At 41.6% G+C, this 18,467-nt stretch overlaps 1 protein-coding gene across 2 annotated transcripts in view; it reads left to right on the top strand.

Annotated features, from left to right (window-relative positions):
- The first annotated feature begins 552 nt into the window (after nucleotides 1-552).
- AFG3L2 (AFG3 like matrix AAA peptidase subunit 2) overlaps nucleotides 553-18,467 on the top strand; it is a 28,340-nt gene continuing 10,425 nt past the window's right edge. The window contains exons 1-9 of one of the 2 annotated variants that reach the window (XM_075744474.1): nucleotides 553-763; nucleotides 6,021-6,120; nucleotides 6,599-6,667; nucleotides 8,091-8,206; nucleotides 9,109-9,261; nucleotides 11,474-11,548; nucleotides 13,028-13,152; nucleotides 15,460-15,733; nucleotides 16,302-16,439. In XM_075744474.1, coding sequence (XP_075600589.1) covers nucleotides 641-763; nucleotides 6,021-6,120; nucleotides 6,599-6,667; nucleotides 8,091-8,206; nucleotides 9,109-9,261; nucleotides 11,474-11,548; nucleotides 13,028-13,152; nucleotides 15,460-15,733; nucleotides 16,302-16,439 — 1,173 coding nt within the window. In that variant the 5' untranslated portion in view covers nucleotides 553-640. The remainder of the gene's footprint in view (nucleotides 764-6,020; nucleotides 6,121-6,598; nucleotides 6,668-8,090; nucleotides 8,207-9,108; nucleotides 9,262-11,473; nucleotides 11,549-13,027; nucleotides 13,153-15,459; nucleotides 15,734-16,301; nucleotides 16,440-18,467) is intronic. The other variant, XM_075744475.1, reaches the window with a different exon arrangement.

Genomic DNA, 18,467 nt, shown 5'->3' with positions numbered 1-18,467 from the left:
AGTTGTGGATGTAACGTATGCGTGCCCTGCTATGCCCGGGAGTGAAATGATGCTAGGCGCTTAATTCACTTAAAGGCCTTTGCGGAAAGTAACTTTATAGTGAACATCTCGATATAAAGTGTATTACATAGGGGGGGAAAAATGAGACAAGTCTTCGTGTTTTTCACCGGGCTCTGTTGAACGTTACCGCAGGATAAACCGGCACCACGCGTGTTACTCAGCAACGCCGCGGGCGACCCGTCCCCCTCGGCAGCGGCGAGGAGGAGAGCTGGGGCGCCCAGGCCCTCCCGCAGCCCCAGCTCCGCAGTCCGCCCCGCCCGCGGCAGCGCCCTTCTGAGCGGCGCCGGCACGCCTTGACTCAGCAAACACACCCAGCTACCGGCCTCACCTCACGGGCCGCCATCCGCCGTGACGGCCCCGCCCCGAGGGGGAGGGCGTGGCCAGAAAAAGGGAGGCGGGTTGCGCGGAGTTCGGCCGCCGCCAAGGGGCGGGGTCTCCGGGAAGAGGCGGGGCTAAGAGGGGTCCCCCGGACGTAGAGGAAATGCACCCGGCAGCGTGATGAGGTCATGCGTCGCACGTGGGGGTGGGGCGACGGTAGCGACGGCGGCGGACGCGGTGGGCCGAGGCGGCCGTTTGGGCCATGGCGCACCGTTACCTGCTGCTGGCGCGGGGGAGCTGCCGGCGTCGGGGGCTCCCCGGGGTCCTGCTGCAACAGCTGCTCTGCGGGAGGGGCCTGCTGGGGGCAAGGCCCTGCCTGGCGCAGGTGAGGGGTAGGGCACGGGCCCAGCCGGCCGCTCCCCCTCCCGCCGGCCGTAAGCACGGGGGAGGAGGGTGAAGGAGGGTCTCGGTTGCCGTGGTGACGCGCAGGGCGGCTCCGTCGCTGCCCGGGACCCCGGGGCGGAGGGGAGGTTGCCCCGCTGCCAGGGGCTGAGGGTCCTCACTGCTCCCCGCGGCCTTCCCCGGCTCGGCTTCAGCGCCTTCGGCGGAGGCGGCCCCCTGCGTGCTGAGTACTGCCCTTCCGGGCGGCGGGGAGCGAGGGCCGGTGGATGGGCGTGAGTGCGGCTTCTCCTGGCCCGGAAACGGTAGCCAGGCTCCGTGGAGGAGCACCCCGGGGCACTGCGGGTTCTTCGGCTCCAGGAGCCTGGCATGGAGGAGGATGAGGTGGCACCTGGGAGCTGCTGTTCCTGCTGCACCTCGCCGGTATTGCCGGGTTCCCAGCGGGTTTTCGCGTGATGTGTTCCACCTAACCCCAGAGTACCTCCGCTGCTTTTTCAGGGTGATGGTTTGTGGTAGGTGGGTTTGAGGCTGTCTGCTCATAAGCATCGGAGTTGTGGGCTGAGCTATTTGTTTGAGAGCTTGGGTTGTCAGTGCAGTTGTAACCTGCTGAAAAAGAGACGGCAAGTGGCCAGCTGTTTGTATTCTGGGATTGCACAGTGCAATAGTAGTATGGATTTGAACCTGCTATTCTAGTAGTATCTGATAAATCATGGTGGCTGGGTGCTCATTCTTAGTAAAATGGGTTAGACTGCCAGCTATTCTATCTATTACCCTTGTAGTCAGCCCTAACATACTGGAGTAATGACAGGCCTATGCTACTGTTTGGGAAAAGGGCGATGCTTAATTCCTGCATCTTTTGGTGGCATCACGGGCAAGTTGCTTAATTTTTCTGTAGCATATAGTGGAGAACAATTGCACCTTTACAGTTATGAAGGTTATCACTAGGATAATGATAATTGTCAGATGAATATACGTAAGGATGTTAGTGACTTAGTCCTAATTATAAATATGTGTTTGGGTTTAATATTGAATTTGTGTTTTTGTCAGGGCTGAACAATACAATAATAAATGATTATTATTAATTACAACAATAAATGAAACACTGTCAGCAGTACTGCTAATCTCTCAGGAACCCAATTCTTGTTTCTGTCCATAAAATTTAATGACTTCTTATTTGGAATGGAACAGAAAGTATGAAGAGAACTTTGTAGTCATTCTAGCATCTGGGTGTGCGTATAAGTAGCAACACAATTTTTTTTTTTTTTGCATTTTTTTAAATGAAAGATAAATAATGGCTTTTGGGAAAACAAAAGTAATAGCTTGCATGAAGTTAGATTTCTTTACCAGCTTTCTGTTCCCTCCCTAACATGCTCTTATGTGATATTTTGGTGACTGATAGATAATTAAGACTTTTGCTTCACTTTATTTTGTTTGATTAAATAATAGAATTAATAGATTCTTGATCTTTTGCTTACATAACTAAGCGAATGAATTTTTCTGTTCTTGCTTTGTATATTCTCAGTTTTAAAAAAATGGATTACAGTTACAATGTTTTTGTAAAGTCAGTAGTTCTGCTTATTTAAAATTACCTATTTTATTTAATGTTGGAATCATGGAGAAGGCATTTCTTTGGTCTTACAGATCTTAGGTTTATGTTATGCTTTGGAGCAGTAACATTTTCATTGCGTTTCTAAAACAGACTGTTGGATACTTTAAACTTGCTTATCTTGTACTTCTGTTTTTAAAAAAAGTCTTGTGTGGTTTTTTTTTTTTTTCTTTTTATTTTTAGGAAGGTGTCACAAGATTTGCCTGGGAAAAAACCCAACAATGTTAGATACAGGTTTTTCGCTTTATATGTTGCCACAGTTCTTTCATCTTGAACTGAGAGAAGCTAGGCAGAGTTTCATGGTACATAGCCCAAAACAGCCACTGTACTATTTAAGCATGCAGTCCAAATGTGCTTTGTTTGCTGTTCCTCTGCTTAGGCAGTGGATGTGCTTATATTAGCAAAGCTTGCTGTGGCATTCCCATTGCTAGCCAACCTAGGGACAGGTCCTGTATCGGGATCAATATGATCAGTTTTCACGCTGATGATTTACAGGGTCAAAAACCAAAGAAACAAACCAAAACGCAAACCCAAGCAGTTGTTACCAGTGTAGGGTGGTTCTAACAACTTTGGCATTTGTGGAACACTACGGTGAAAGGAAACTGCATGTTTCAGTAGATTGACTCACCTAGAGCTGTCGGTAGGCCTCCCAGACTCAGTCAGGTGATTTACTGAATGTGCCATGAAGTCAGTTTTCTCTTTTCTCACAAAACAACTGCTAAAACTCTTAGCGCTCTGCATATTAACTTGACAGGTGACTGCGCATTTATTCATGGAATTTAGGATCTGCAGAGACAATCCAGCAACAAACCAGTTCCATTATTCAGGTCTGCCCCAAAGCTCTATCTGCTTACCCTTCGCTCGCTCCTTCCTTTGCTCACTCCCTCCTCCCCCCCCCCCCAATCTGATTAAACTGTAACTTAATTCTGTAATGAACCCATGCTCATCTAGCTGAACCAGGCAATTTGATTTGGTTTACTCCAAACTTTTCTCTTAAATACAAGCAGTTGCTTTATTTTAGTTGGAGTAAAGGTTTCTGAATATTCCTCTGTCTTTGCAAATAGCAAGTAATCTGAGCGTGCAGAATAAGTAACCCCCAAATTTTTTGGTGTTGTAGGAGGCCAGTGACATAGAAAAGAAGCCAATATTACTGGCTTTGAGTTTCATCTATTGCTGCAATATTCGCTACCTGTTTGTATTTGAATTACAGATGGGTTGGTCTGTGGCAAGCTCTCTTTATTATTTTTCTTGCCCACACAGATGCATCTCACTTGTCCTAAAGTTTCTTCTTAGGAGCACAGATGCAGTTGCTCGTGTTGGAGGTCATGGTGTGTTGGACCTAGTAGCTATTTTCCAGATTAGCTGCTCTCCAGACTGTCTGCACTGCACATTCTTTTCACGATCAGTAAAATATCCTCTTGGATTTTGATTTTTAGTATCAGACTTTATTCAAAGACATGCAGTGGCACAAATGATGGCTGGGTTGAGCAGTGTAAGAATTCTTAGCTCAGTCTACAGCAAAAGCAAGCAACAAGACATTTTGGTATTCCTCTTGGTTCCAGCAGGAACTAGATGGCTGCTCGGAATACGTCTAATGTATTTCATCATTTAATAAGGGGTGGAGGGTGAAGCTCCCAGACAGAATGCTTCAGGAGAGTTAGAATTCAAATAATGATATGTCAGCATTCCTAGGGTAGTCTTAGCATGTAATCTAGTATCCTACAAGTTTGTTTAAAGTGCAAAATAGGTTTTGTTGACAACAGTTGTAAATTGACTCTAACAAAATTGCTATGAAGACACTAAAATTGAGCTTTTCTTCATAGAGGTAGTCTTAGAGGTGTTAGTTCTAGATGGATGTTTGCTGTCTTGTATGGATACCTTGAGTCATGTTTCTAGGATCTGTTGCTTTCTGTTACTTCTTTGGGTTTTTTTACTATTTCTCTGGCTCTTAAGCTATATAGCTTCTTAGCAAAAAAGACCAGAAGGAGACTGAGCGCCTATATGGAGCAAAAGGAAATGGAAGCAGAAAGAAAATCAGTCTGTGGGGAAATCTTGATAGGAATTTTTTTTTTTTCTTAGAGGGGGATAATTGGGATTTTTATCTAAAATATGTCCTTCTAGAAGAAAGGGGAGTTGATTTCTCTGTATAAAATTGCAGTGTACTCTGGTTTTAAATATTCAGTTATGATACCAAAAGTGTTCTTCAAATTCATCATTTAAAATATTTGTATTTCCTTCATTGCATGTAAATGGTGAATAACAGTAAACAATTAGTTTTAGAACAAGGTGTGATAGACTTGGGTTTGTTATGTTTTTATAACTGGATCATAGAATGGTTTGGGTTGGAAGGGACCTCAAAGATCATCTCGTTCCAACCCCCCTGCCATGGGCAGGGACACCCTCCACTAGACCAGGTTGCCCAAAGCCCCATCCAACCTGGCCTTGAACACTTCCAGGGAGGGGGCAGCCACAGCCTCTCTGGGCAACCTGTTCCAGTGCCTCACCACTCTCACAGTAAAGAATTTCTTTCTAACATTTAATCTAAATTGACCCTCCTTCAGCCTAAACCCATTACCCCTTGTCCTGTCACTACACTCCCTGATAAACAGTCCCTCACCAGCTTTCGTGTAGGCCCCTTCAGGTACTGGAAGGAGCTATAAGGTCTCCCCAGAGCCTTCTCTTCTCCAGGCTGAACAACCCCAACTCTCTCAGCCTGTCTTCATGGGAGGGGAGAGGTGCTCCAGCCCTCTGATCATCTTCATGGCCCTCCTCTGAGCTCACTCCAACAGCTCCATGTCTGTCTTGTACTGGGTCCCCCAGAGCTGGATGCAGTACTCCAGGTGGGGTCTCACAAGAGTGGAGTAGAGGTGGAGAATCACCTCCCTCGACCTGCTGGTCACGCTTCTTTTGATGTGGCCCAGGACACGGTTGGCTTTCTGCACTGCAAGCATGCATTGCTGGCTCATGTTGAGCTTTTCATCAATCAGTACCCCCAAGTCCTCCTCAGGGTTGCTTTCAATCAATTCCTCACCCAGATCTTTACCTCCATAGGGGTTTAGATCTGCATTTAGAACTGGTATTCCTCCTCTGTGTTGGTTGCTTAGCTGGAAGTAAGCATTGTCTGCAATATCCCTGTTTTTTGGATTCAAGCAGATCTTTCATATTCAGAAGTTACAGGTTCTTAACTATTTGGAAAAAATTTTATTCTTTAACAAAACATAATTCAGTACTCTGTGGACCATGCTAGTACAATCCCTTATTTCATAATACTGGCTGAATGACACTATATCCAATAGGATCAATGTGTAGGTTTTACATTCATAGCTTGTAGCGTTTCCTGCTTGATTTTTCTCTTTTAATAAAGAATGTTGTATTTACGTGTAAGTTGAAACTGTGCTTTTAACAAATAGAATAAAAATTTCCTTGCTGTAGAAATTACCCATGTGATTGACTTTTCCTTTTCCATTGTTGTATTATGCTCTGGTCCACAGTAGTTATTATGAAGTCTGTTCTAAAGTTCCTGTTGTAAAGCAATATCTGACCTGTTGCAGTTCAGGACTGCTAGAGAGCTTGAAGATTTTTGTGGCGCTTTCTTGTTTCTTTATATTTTTATTTATTTATATTTTTCATGTTTCAGCTCCGTGAAAAAGTTACCACTGGAGTTACTACTGACAGAAGTACTGTCTTGGCAAATGTAATTGCTGCTTGCAGAAGGCTTTTCTCTCAACCTCCCAAAGGTGATTATAACTAATCAGTGAAGTGAAGCAGACTGCATTCCTTGCTGAGGACTGCACTTGTGTACCATTTAGGTTTATTTTCTGTGGGGAAATAAGTTCTTGTACTAACCAGCCATTAATCTTGAGATGGAACATTGATTTATGGGGGGTTTAGGAGCTATTAAAGAACGACTGTGGTTTGCTCGACTTCATGCTATGCAGTGCAATTTTCTGTTGAACTAAGCTTGCCTATCTCTGGTTTAAAGGATAGTTTTACTTTATGTTATTAAATACATTTGGTATTTTCTTGTCAACAATAGTAGATGTATTTGTGGAAACCTGGTAGAGCTCTTCAGCAAAAAGACAAGAATGAAACCATTTTTGCAGTCTGTTTGTTGCTAGCTTTTTTGCTGTTGTATACTTTCAGCTTGTGACTACTGAAGTGTAATGACAAAATTGTAAACTAAAAAACAATTATGTGCTCCTTAACTCTTAATAGGATTTGAAAAATATTTTCCCAATGGGAAGAAAGCAAATGGAACTAAAGGTACAGCTGCAGAAACAAAAGGTACAAAAAGCTGCTTGATTTCAGTTCTTTTTCTGAAATGTGTGCTCGTTAGATTAGAGTTCAGCATTAAATTGTGGGTTTGGGTTTTGGTTTTTTGTTTATTTTTCAGGGAAAATGTTTCTGTACCAGATTAGTTTTAAAGTGCAAATTGGTATATTATTAAATGTTGCTTTGCTTTAATATTATGTCTATCTTCTGGAATAATGTTTATTGTCTGTTACGCTTCTGTTGGAATGCTGTCCTTAAATTCTTGTTTTACTGTTTCCTATTAGTTGACATTAGCCATGCATTGGGAGATTCTCTATGTGTATAGTTCTCAGTTGTTCCTAGAGCAAGCTAAAATACCCATTTTGTTGTATGGAATAACAAGAATTGTCATTCTGGGTGAGGATCCAGAACCAGCTCTTTAGCCAGGACTAACCATGTATCCTGCTGCTTGAAAGAGGAGTCAGTAGTGGCAGTGCTTTAAGGAGCCCCACCTTTACAAGGAGTGGGGGTGAATCTGGAAATTATTAGCAGGAACAGCCACTCTGTTGTATCAGAAATCTATATAACACATCTTCCAAGGAGAAGGAGAGGCAGCACCCCTGTGAGTCTCTTATGAGAGCACTAGTAGGAGCAGCAGTTTTCCTGCCACTAGGCCTTGAATGGTAAAATCTAGTGTCATGCCTAGATGCCCAGACTACCAAGCTCTTGGAAGAGCTAGGGTTGGAAGGAGTGTGGGATAGTGGTGTGCTCCTCCTCGCCCTCTTGAGTATGTTGTCATGACGCCACCACACTGGCACCTTGTGAGTTGGATGACTAGAATGATTAAGATGAACTCATGGCTGTCACTGTGCTGTGCTTGTCTCTAGAATATTAAAAAGGGATGTCAACCTGTGATATCCATAAACCCTGAGCTTTAAGAGGCCCATAGTGTGACTGCTGGAGGGGTGAATTATGGGAGAAGGAGATGTTACTTAGAGCATATCGTGTTGGTTTTGAAACAAAAAACCCACAACAACCTACCCACACACCCCCAAAACCAACAAAAAGCCCCATCAATCTTCCCCCTCCCAACCCCTAACAATATGCTTAGAATAATGTTACACATCTTGGATTGGTGCAGTAGAAATAAGTTTTATGCAGTCTCGATAACAGGCTTCTTTTTATATTGGGGACATTTTTCAGTTCTTAGCGCCCAAGTGTCATCAGTTATACAATTAACAGACCTCTCTTTTGATCATATGAGATAGATGTCTGCCAGTAAATCAACTATCTGTTTTTCTATGGAAATTGCAGTTTCTCACACCTTATTATTGTAGCATTGCAAGCTAGTTCATTTTTCAGAGCAACTCTTTAATTTTAAAACTAATAAAAACTAATGTGAGATCAGTATAAGATGTAAAGATGTGTTTATTTTTTTTTCTTTTATCTTTGTTAGAAGCAAAGCCAGCTAGTGCCCGACAACCTAGTGGGACTAGTAGTGGAGGAGGTGGCAGTGGTGGAAAAAAAGGTGGCAAGAAAGAAGAAACTAACTGGTGGACCAGATTACAGAAGGTCTTGACTTTAAAATGTCTGTCTTTATGGTACTAACTGTCTTGTCCCCATGAAATAACCTTGCATATTTTTTGCTTTTTATGGCTATATTCCAACTGCCTTAAATCTTCCTTAAGCCTCCTGTGCCTAGTATTTCATAGTAACTGGCTCTAGGTGGCTCTCCACTCAGCACCTTTTGTAAATAATTGCTTTGTGTATACCTTCAGAGGCATCTAACTCTGGTTCAGGAATGCTAATGGAGTTTTAAGCTATATGAATATGGCTGCTAATAGTCAGTATTCTTATAGTGCTTTGTATTTTTGTTCCAGAATGTCAATTTGTAAAACTTTCTCACCACACAATGCTAGTTAGATGTAGTTTACAGTTCTGACCTTAATGGAACACTTCTGTAAGTTTCTTTTTGAAATTTATATTTATTGTCATTAGCTATAGCACAAAGATGATGGCATCTGGCAGTACCAGAATATAAAGAATGTTGTTCTGATTTTACTTGGTACCCTTTTTTTTTTTCTTCCTTCTTGGGTTTTTCCTGATAGACAAAAATAAAGGAAAAAACTATCTTGCATGTAGTCCTGGAGGACAAGGAACATTGTTCTAGAATGGAGGGAGAAAGGTCATATAACAGATGGCAAAACTTCTTCTGAAAAGAAAGTAGTTCACAGATCAAAACTTTTCAATTATGATTTGTAAAACACTTCAAGATTTTATACTAATGCTGTAATTCCTCAGTTATATCTGAAGTTACTGAAATGTGTTGATACAACAAAATACAGCTTGCTTTGACATTCTCTGTGGTAACCTTGAAGGCAGGGAATAGAAGCCAGAAACAGATACTAGAACCTGTTTGTTATATACTTACTGTATTACAGATTCTAAAACTTTTGTTTTCCTCCATTTCTTAGGGTGACATTCCATGGGATGTCAGGGAGTTTCGGATGTACGTAGTGGGAAGTTCTTTTTTCTGGACAATGGTTGTATATTACTTCTTCTTCAGGGTCCCTGGGAGAGAAATCACCTGGAAAGACTTTGTCAATAGCTACCTTTCTAAAGGAGTGGTGAGTAGTGAGGGGAATCAAGAAAAAAGTCAGTGTGCTGAAGATGCTCATTTTTGCCTCCCTGCTTATGCTTGTATTCATGTATCTGTGGAGTGAGAACTGACTCAAGAGTAACTTTTGAGGGAGAAAGGAATTAGCTTTCATCTTAATTAGTTCCTTGATCTGATATTCTGGATGGCTGTGTGAAGATTTGTGTCATTTCAAGAGAGGAGAGGGAATGAGCAGCTCAGGACAGAGCTTACAGCTCATGTGGATGCTAGTTTGAAGGCGCAAATGTCTCAGGGTATGGTTTTATAGTACTTAATGGCTTAAGCAGATATGCCAGCTGCCTTCAGAAGAAACTTACTCCTAACCTTAAGCATTTCCATGAGACCACTCTCCTGAAGAAAAAAAATAAAAGTTTTTTTGTGCTTGTTTCATGCTTTAAATCAATTCCTCAGGGAATCTGAGAAGCAGCAGTGTGAAAAGAAAGGCAGGGGTGGGGAATGGAAGCATCCCTTCAGGGACAGTAAATTGGCTTAACTGTGTTGTAAAATAGCCTCTTTTGTTTGTTTTTTCCTCTATTATTTCTTCTTTCCTTCTTACCTGGAGCCACTACTGGGGCAATCAATTTTATCATCAGTTTCCTATCTCTCTGTAGAGTTTGACAACTTTCCACACTTGGAGTAATAGGTTGATGGTGCCCTGAAGTTCAGGAGATTGTCTTACACAAGCCTTTTCCACTTCAGGAGCCGCTAGTTCTTGGCTCTGTTACCTCCCTGTTCATAGCTTTGCCAGCAGGTTGGGAAAACATTGGCTTGCTTCCTGCTCTAGGTTTCAGACCTGGGATATTGTGTTAACAGCGTGCTTCGTGCCCCTCTGTTACTTTGTTAAACTGCTAAGTAGGTTGTTTTCTACCTTTTTTTTGTCTTACTGCTCTATGCAGAGCTGCTCTGTATGCTTCTCCCCTTCTGGCTAGACTAGGTCTTGCAGTCCTGTCCTTAATTGACAATTATCTGTCCATCTTGTGAAAAAACTGTACTGATTATATTTGTCATGAAGCAGTAAGACGCTAGCTCAGTAAAAAGATTAGCCGTTAAAGTGAACAAAGCCTGAAGCCTTGTTGCACAAAAGCATTATGAAAGTGGGTTGTTGCACAAAGCCGTCTCTTGGACCTTTGTAAGATGTAGTTTGAATACTCAGATAAGCTAAATATGTAGCTAGCAAATGCTGTTGGTTGCCATAGTGGTGGCCAGTTAATGGGGAGAAGACATTGGCTCTACTGGGGTTACGCACTTTTCAAAACAAAGATGTTTAGGTAGTTTTGAATGAAGTCAGGCTAGATCTGGAATGGCTTCTTAGCTCACGTTTTGCTTCAATTCTACCAGAAATGACCACATGTAGTGAGTTCAGGGAAACAACCTTACTAGCCTGTGTACAGCTCAGGCCCAATTTGTAGAACCATTGCTAGTTCTAAATTCTTTAAAGATGCTGAAACTAGTTATTTTATGGACAGAGGAAGAAAAAATGGAAAGAAACTTCAGTTGCCTTCTGAAGAGACCCTGTCAAATTCAAGAAACTAACCATTTGAAGAGACTTCTATCAAAAAAAACCCCAAACAAACCCTTAATAGTACATATCTGCAAGCCTGCAGCTCAGTTCTTGATTTTAGTTTATGTGATTTCTGTTACCTCAACTAAATTCTTCTTTATCTAATTGATGTTCTTGTGTTTAATATGGTAGCACAGAAAGTCTTTTATATTAGGGAAAACAATTGTGAGAGCAAAGTCAAGTTTTCCCTCATTCTGTTCAGTTTGATTTGTTTTAGAGGCTGCTACAAGAGTTTGGAGTCATGTGATCTATTGCTTTTGGTGTTTGACCATTGAAATAATTAAGTATTGTTTAACTATTTCACTGTACCTGTGATTTGAGTGGAGGTGTGCATTTTTATTTATTTTCTTTTTTACCTGAAAAAGGGTATGAGATTTGTCTTTTCCATCTGTATTCTAATGTGCCAGTATTCCTTGCTTACTGATTACACACATGATTCCTCATGCCATTCCTAATGGCAAACTGTAGATTGTGGAACCATCCTGATCTACAACATTAATTTTATTCTCCATACTGGAAAAGAGAACGGGTTTGTATTTGGTATATGTAGCTCTTAACTGTGATGGAAGTGTGGTGAATGTACGCTCTAACACATCGCAAGTTTTGTTCTTTCCTCCTGCAGGTGGACAGACTTGAAGTGGTGAACAAGCGCTTTGTTAGAGTGATCTTTGTTTCAGGAAAGTCTCCTCATGAATGGGTAAATGCTTTTAATACATATATATGAGACATTAGCAACAGCAAAGCAATCTTTTTAGGTAAAGTTTGATGCAGAAAACTTGGTCCGGAGCATTAATAATCTCTTAATCTAAAACATGTTTTCTGCCTTACTGTTTCATTATCCTACATTGTGTGGGTTTTTTTGCATTTTACTGTACAGATTGTTTTGCCACAGGTATCTTAAAACCATGGCAAGTAGTTTCTTTCCAGCATCATGCTCTTAATACAAATACTCAAACAGGAAGAGTGAGAAATTGCTGGAGGTTCTGTATTTTTAACTGCTGTTTTCCATCTGGTCAAGAAAGTCCCAGACTTAAATGTGCACACTTTTGGATCTTTTCTGTTCCAGACTGCTTTTAGACAGTTATTTGAGAAAACAAAGAGAAATGTTTAACTTTGTCTCCATTTGATACTATAGTCTTTAAAACTATGCTGAGAGTTCTCATTCTTGAGAAAAGTACTTATTTCAGGGAGTTACTTTTCCAGTAGCACAATGAGGAGCAGGCTGATGCAGGTGAAAGTTCTCCAAAGAACAATACTTGGTGGCAGGCATCTATTTAAAAAATTAAAAAAACTCCACCTCATACAATGTGGAAAATCTAGAGGGAGCATTAAAGAAGCTTTATCAGGTTACCTCTTCCTAGGTGGTGGAATATTTTTTTAACTGACTTTCTGAAACAAGGTCTGCAAGTCCCTCTGGGATAAAGTGAAATCTGCAGCAATTACTTCATCAGTGGGTTTCAGTGTGACTTATTTATACACCTACTCTTTAGCCCACATACCACCAGTTGCCTTAGTTTCTCAATCAGTTAATACTTAGGACTACTTTCTTTTTTTTTCTTTTTCAATATTAGGGTAAGTAGGGGCAAGTCGGGCAGGTCATGGTGCAAAAGGGGAGATTTTTCTTGAAAAACCAAATCTCAACACTGTTTAAAAGTAAGGTCTGGATTTTTTTTTTTTTCTGATGTATGATATAAGTTCATGCTGTCGGTTCTGTAGACAGATAACTTTAAAGCTAATATGGACTCTAAAAGTAGAGAATTGCCTTTCTTAATCAGAAAGGCTGAGACCTTCAGGTGAAACTAAGTTGTATGGCTGCTGTGTTTGCTGGTTTAGTGCTCTGTATTATTCTGACTGCATAGCACCCTTCTAAAGATCTGTTTACCTACTCTCCTTCTGTTTGTTCCTGGAGAAAATGCCAGGATGTGAGTCTATTTAAAGTGCCCCAAAGCTATTTGGTGTATGATCTCTGTAGAACCAATGACAGATAGAGTGTTTTCAGGTTGGTAGGCCTTAGATTTATCACATGCATCTTACATCAGTTACACACTTTACAAGGCAACTTGAACTTGGTCTGAATCTGTTGTGAGAATTAGATGTGTATGTGTTAGACGTTGACTTGTAATGATGCTGAAATAAGATAAGGCACTTTGTGGTGATCTCTGCTTTTTTTTTTTAGCAGTACGTCTGGTTTAATATTGGTAGTGTGGACACTTTTGAACGGAATCTTGAAACTGTGCAGCAAGATCTGGGAATAGAAGTGGAGAATAGATTGCCTGTAGTCTACTCAACAGAGAGTGATGGGTAAGAAGTTGCTTCAAAAAAAAGCTCTAATAAATGGTTGTGTTTACAGTAGAAAAGTAGATTTGTAAGATGTGCACCTTATGCGTCACTAGGTGGCAGTATTATCAGAATAACAATCATCTTGGGTTAACTGTAAGAGGAGCTGTTCAGTACTTTGTCTATGTAGAAATACATATCCTCTTACCCTAAATATAGCTTCTTATTACATAAATGTTCATTTACAATTGGTCCTTCCTTCATTTAAGCCCTTCCTCCAAGTGACTTGTACTAGAGCAGGAGCCAGCCAGGCACAGCAGTAGAGCTCCAAGCACGACACTCATGTGGATTTTTGAACGGACAAAATGTGTTATAGAACTACGGTATATTGACTGAGATATAACAGGCACCAGTTTCTGCCCATAAATTCGATGGAATTCAAATTCTGTGGCCTTACAAAAAGGCAAGAAATTAGTGACTAAGTAGATTGTACTGTCTGCCTGTTAGCAGGAACAGGAAGATGCATCATATTTTTGATTTCTAAATTGGTTAAGAAAATAGTACTGACATTTGATTTACAGCATTTTTGCTTACCCAGTAGGTCTGCAATACTAGACTGTATTCTTTGTATTAGTCTTAGTGTTAGTAGCTGAGTTTTATTGACCTGGACTTTAAAAGAGACTGGAAGTGTTTCTCTGATGTGGTTTTCTGAATGGCTTAAAAGACAGATGTAATCTTGTATTCTAAGAACTGATTTCTTTTTGATCCATATGAGCAGTTTGAAAATTACTTCCGTTAGTGTCTGTGAAATAGGTTTTATACCATAAGGAAACTCAACTTTGGGTGTCGTAGTTCCTATTACTAATGAAGAAGGCTCATTTGCTGCCTCTCTTGTGTTTTCATTCTCGATACTGTGGTGTGTGTTTCAGTTTTTGGGGATGGAAGGGGAAGTTCTGTTTATTTCTACAATGTATTTTACCAAGCTGCTGCTGCCTGTTTGTCTTGTTGGCAACAGGAAAAATTGTAACCTTAACTCTGGATCAACCTGCAACTTCAGATAGAGGTTTTCTGTTCCTTGTTCTTCTAGAAACTGTCTCTGCCTCATTTAACTGTTTCTGTCTAACGGGGTATGCCTTTATGGATGGTCCGTAAATAAACCTGTTGAGCCCTTATTTAAACAAATTTGGAAAAAAAAATTAGTGGACAGGGTAATGTGGTGCTTGTGCAAAGAGGCTGCATATCAGCCTAAGGCTTCTCACAACAGACGGGGAAAAGTATGTCAGTTCTGATGCCTTCGTCAAACTCGCACAGATCTCTGCCTTGCTTCTGGGCACAGTCTCTGGCCGTGTCCTCGTCGATGTCTGTTCTTCATATAATACATGGCCTGTAACTTGTTGCCCTGTTCCAGAAACGCTACAGGAGACAGCAGCAGTTACATGATCGTAGTACTGCTGTACCCTGCTGGATCGGAATCTGCTGAATACCATAGGACAGGGAAAAATCCTTCTTTTCCTCTTCATCCCAGAGATGTGGGATAACAGTAAAACCTGGAAATCCTATGCTCACTTATGGTAGTGCTTCTTTTCACTGTTTTCTTTTTGCTGAGTGTTGACAGAACCTCTTGTGAGCTGTTCCTTGAAGATCTTACCACAGAAAAATCTGTGCAGTGCTCGGATACTGTGATAATGAGGACTGTGTTAGCATTAGGATTTCTGGCTTGTACAGAGCTGTGCTAGAAAGGTGGACAACAGACAGTGAAGGATAATAGGTAATGAGTAATAAAAAACCCAACAAAACAAGAATAAAAAAACCCTCAATAGCCTTGGGCAAGGGAAATAGAGACATTGAAAGAAGAAGAAAATGTAAAAATTGAAAGACATAAAGGAAGAAGAAAGAATACGTGTTTCAGAGAGAAACTTCTGCTTGAAGTTGTAGCATACACCAATTGTATGCTACCTAATGCAACTGATTTTGAGAATATAACTATTTGCATAGTTATATGCAACTAGTCCTGTGACTTTACCTTTCAAGGGCACAGAAAATGAGCTGCTACTGTTTAGTAGGTAATGCAGTTTTCCTCCGTAAAACTCATCAGTGTCACTTGATGATGTGCTTGGTTTAAAAACAAGCAATAAACCAATTTGTTCCCAAATTTATTTTGGTTATTTCCCAGTGTGAACAACCAGCAAAAATGCAAACATTACAAGTTAATAGAGTATTGGTCCTGCATTTGTTCGCTTATGATTGAATCAACCTTTTGTACATGTTATATGCAGTAATGGATATTTGTAATATATGTGTTTTTCTGTTCTGTTTGTTTTTTCTCCACAGATCCTTTCTTCTGAGCTTGCTGCCTACGATCCTGATTATTGGTTCTTTACTGTACACATTAAGAAGAGGCCCTGCAGGCTTAGGTCGAGCAGGGCGCGGAATGGGTGGACTTTTCAGTGTGGGTGAAACCACAGCCAAAGTCCTTAAGGATGAAATAGATGTTAAATTCAAAGATGTAGCTGGCTGTGAGGAGGCCAAATTAGAGATAATGGAGTTTGTTAACTTTCTGAAAAATCCCAAACAATATGAGGATCTGGGAGCAAAAATTCCAAAGGTAAGGGAATGATGGCTTAGCAAGTAAAAGACTTTATTCTTTTGGTAGTCCTCAGTATTCTAAATTGTACTAGGAATGTTTACATATGCAATGCTTTCCAGCTGCTTTCTTCTCACAGTCAGAAGAAAAAAAAAAAAGGCATTAAGTGCCAACAGTATAATTGTGGTGCCTAGAAGACTTGCCTCCTGGAATACTTCATCTGTTCACATGGGTCAGAAATGATACATAGAATGCACGTGTACCATCATTCTTGTATAAAATTGTTACAGAATTGCCTTTTGGCTATGCTGTTGTAGGAGCCCACCTGATGACATACCGTTTTAAAATGTGTCAGTCAAAGAAAGCACTGTTCCTGTAAATCTAAGACAGCACGGCAATGTTGTATCTATTTTTTTTCCTTTGGTTTAAATGAGAGATTAATCTTCAGTTCGTTTGCTTGCACAAGTTTGACTGTAGTGGAAGAAGAGCCAGTGGACTCAACATCATAACATGTAGATCTTTTAAGTAAGCTATTTCATAGGCTTCTATTTATTTTCCTCATAAAGAAAACAAACTCTTTCTCTTGCAGGGGGCAATTCTGACAGGTCCTCCAGGTACTGGGAAAACACTTCTAGCTAAAGCTACAGCTGGAGAAGCTAATGTACCATTTATCACAGTCAACGGCTCAGAGTTCTTAGAGATGTTTGTTGGTGTGGGTCCAGCTCGAGTAAGTCTTTGGCCTTGCTCTTTTGTTTCATTATTGGTTGTTGAAGGGACGTTGTCAAGTTTGGGAGGCAAAGAGTTTGATTGCAGCTGAAGTTCCTGCATCTATGCAGATTACTTAAAAATTATGCCAGATGCTTGTCTAAACACAAGAATCATAGAGGTACTGTTTGTAAAAGGAACTAATGCAGTTCAGTATCTGGTTGCAGGCCATCAGGACCTTAAGGGTTTACATCTTCGCAGGAACTTAAGAAAATAGAACAGAACTCTCCAAGCTCTACTCTGAAGTAAATTTACTAGTTGGGTCAGAAATATGTATCTCATTTGACTACTGCTATGGGAATGTCATCTCCTGCTCTAAATCATTCTTATTTCTGTGAAGTTTCAAACTCTCACATATAAACAGTTGTCTAGGACACACAAATGAGCTTCTAGTTCAAATAGGAGTCTGAGGGTTGTGGAACTAATGATTGATTTCTGGAGATAGGTGATTTAAATAACCAAATATACATCTAACACTTTGTAGTGGGTCGACCCTGGCTGGGGGCCAGGTGCCCACCAGAGCCGCTCTATCACTCCCCTCTTTCATTAGACAGGGGAGAAAAGGTACAATGAAAAAAAACAACTTAGGGTCGAGATAAGGACAGGGAGAGATCATTCTCTAATTATCATCATGAGCAAAACAGACCGAACTTAGAGAGGGAATTCATCTTATTTATTACTAAGCAAAACAGAGTAGAGGAATGAGAAATAAAGCCAAATCTTAAAAACACCTCCCCCCACCCCTCCCATCTTCCCGGGCTCAACTTCACTCCCGGCTTCAACCTCCGCCCCCCTCAGCGGCACAGGGGGATGGGGAGTGGGGGTTACGGTCAGTTCATCACATGTTGCTTCTGCCGCTTCTTCATCCTCAGGGGGAGGACCCCTCTCATCGTTCCCCCGCTCCAGCGTGGGGTCCCTCTCATGGGAGACAGTCCTTCACGACCTTCTCCAACGTGAGTCTCCTCCACGGGGTGCAGACCTTCAGGAGCAAACTGCTCCAGCGTGGGTCCCCCACGGGGTCACAAGTCCTGCCAGCAAACCTGCTCTGGCGTGGGCTCCTCTCTCCACGGGCCCACAGGTCCTGCCAGGAGCTTGTTCCAGCGCGGGCTTCCCACGGGGTCACAGCCTCCTTCAGGTGCCCCCACCTGCTCCGGCGTGGGGTCCTCCATGGGCTGCAGGTGGAATCTCTACACCCCCTCATCCTCCCTCCATGGGCTGCAGGGGGACAGCCTGCTTCACCATGGTCTTCACCACAGGCTGCAGGGGGATCTCTGCTCCGGCGCCTGGAGCACCTCCTGCCCCTCCTTCTGCACTGACCTTGGTGTCTGCAGAGTTTCTTACATCTTCTCACTCCTCTCTCTGGCTGCAAAAGCTCTCTCTAACTGTTTTTTTTCTCTTTCTTAAATATGTTATCACAGAGGCGCTGACTGGCTTGGCCTTGGCCAGCGGTGGGTCTGTCTTGGAGCCGGCTGGCATTGGCTCTGTCAGACACAGGGGAAGCTTCTAGCAGCTTCTCACAGAAGCCACCCCTGTAGCCCCCCCCGCTACCAAAACCTTGCCACGCAAAACCAACACACACTTTTTGTGCTCTTTTGCCTTAACTCTCTTAAAATAGCTCATTAAAAACATATTAAGTAGAGGGAGTTAGCTCTGTTCCAGTACATCCCTTTTTCTTTATTTTTTTTATTACAATTACATTTCAGACATTCAGTTTTAAATCTATCTTTGCCTGTCTAGGAAGGAAGGACACTTAAATCTCCAGAAAAATATTCTATAAACAAGTTACTGATAATATTTTATAAACAAGGCAGGTAACACAAAAAAATAAGGTTCCTCATAATGTCCAAAATTATGTTCCATTTCCAACATACCTTCTCATACCTTCACCAAACTCCAACCATCTTGTCTTAAGCCTTAAAACGTATACTGCAAGGTGATGTGCTCTTGGAAAACCTAAGATTTCTCTGTGGCAAATTCTGCAAACAGACTT

The sequence above is a fragment of the Balearica regulorum genome, chromosome 2 (genome assembly GCF_011004875.1).
Source record: "Balearica regulorum gibbericeps isolate bBalReg1 chromosome 2, bBalReg1.pri, whole genome shotgun sequence".
In the NCBI taxonomy this organism is placed as follows: domain Eukaryota; kingdom Metazoa; phylum Chordata; class Aves; order Gruiformes; family Gruidae; genus Balearica; species Balearica regulorum.
Note: the sequence above shows the minus strand (reverse complement) of the source record. Positions and strands in the feature narration are given on the sequence as shown.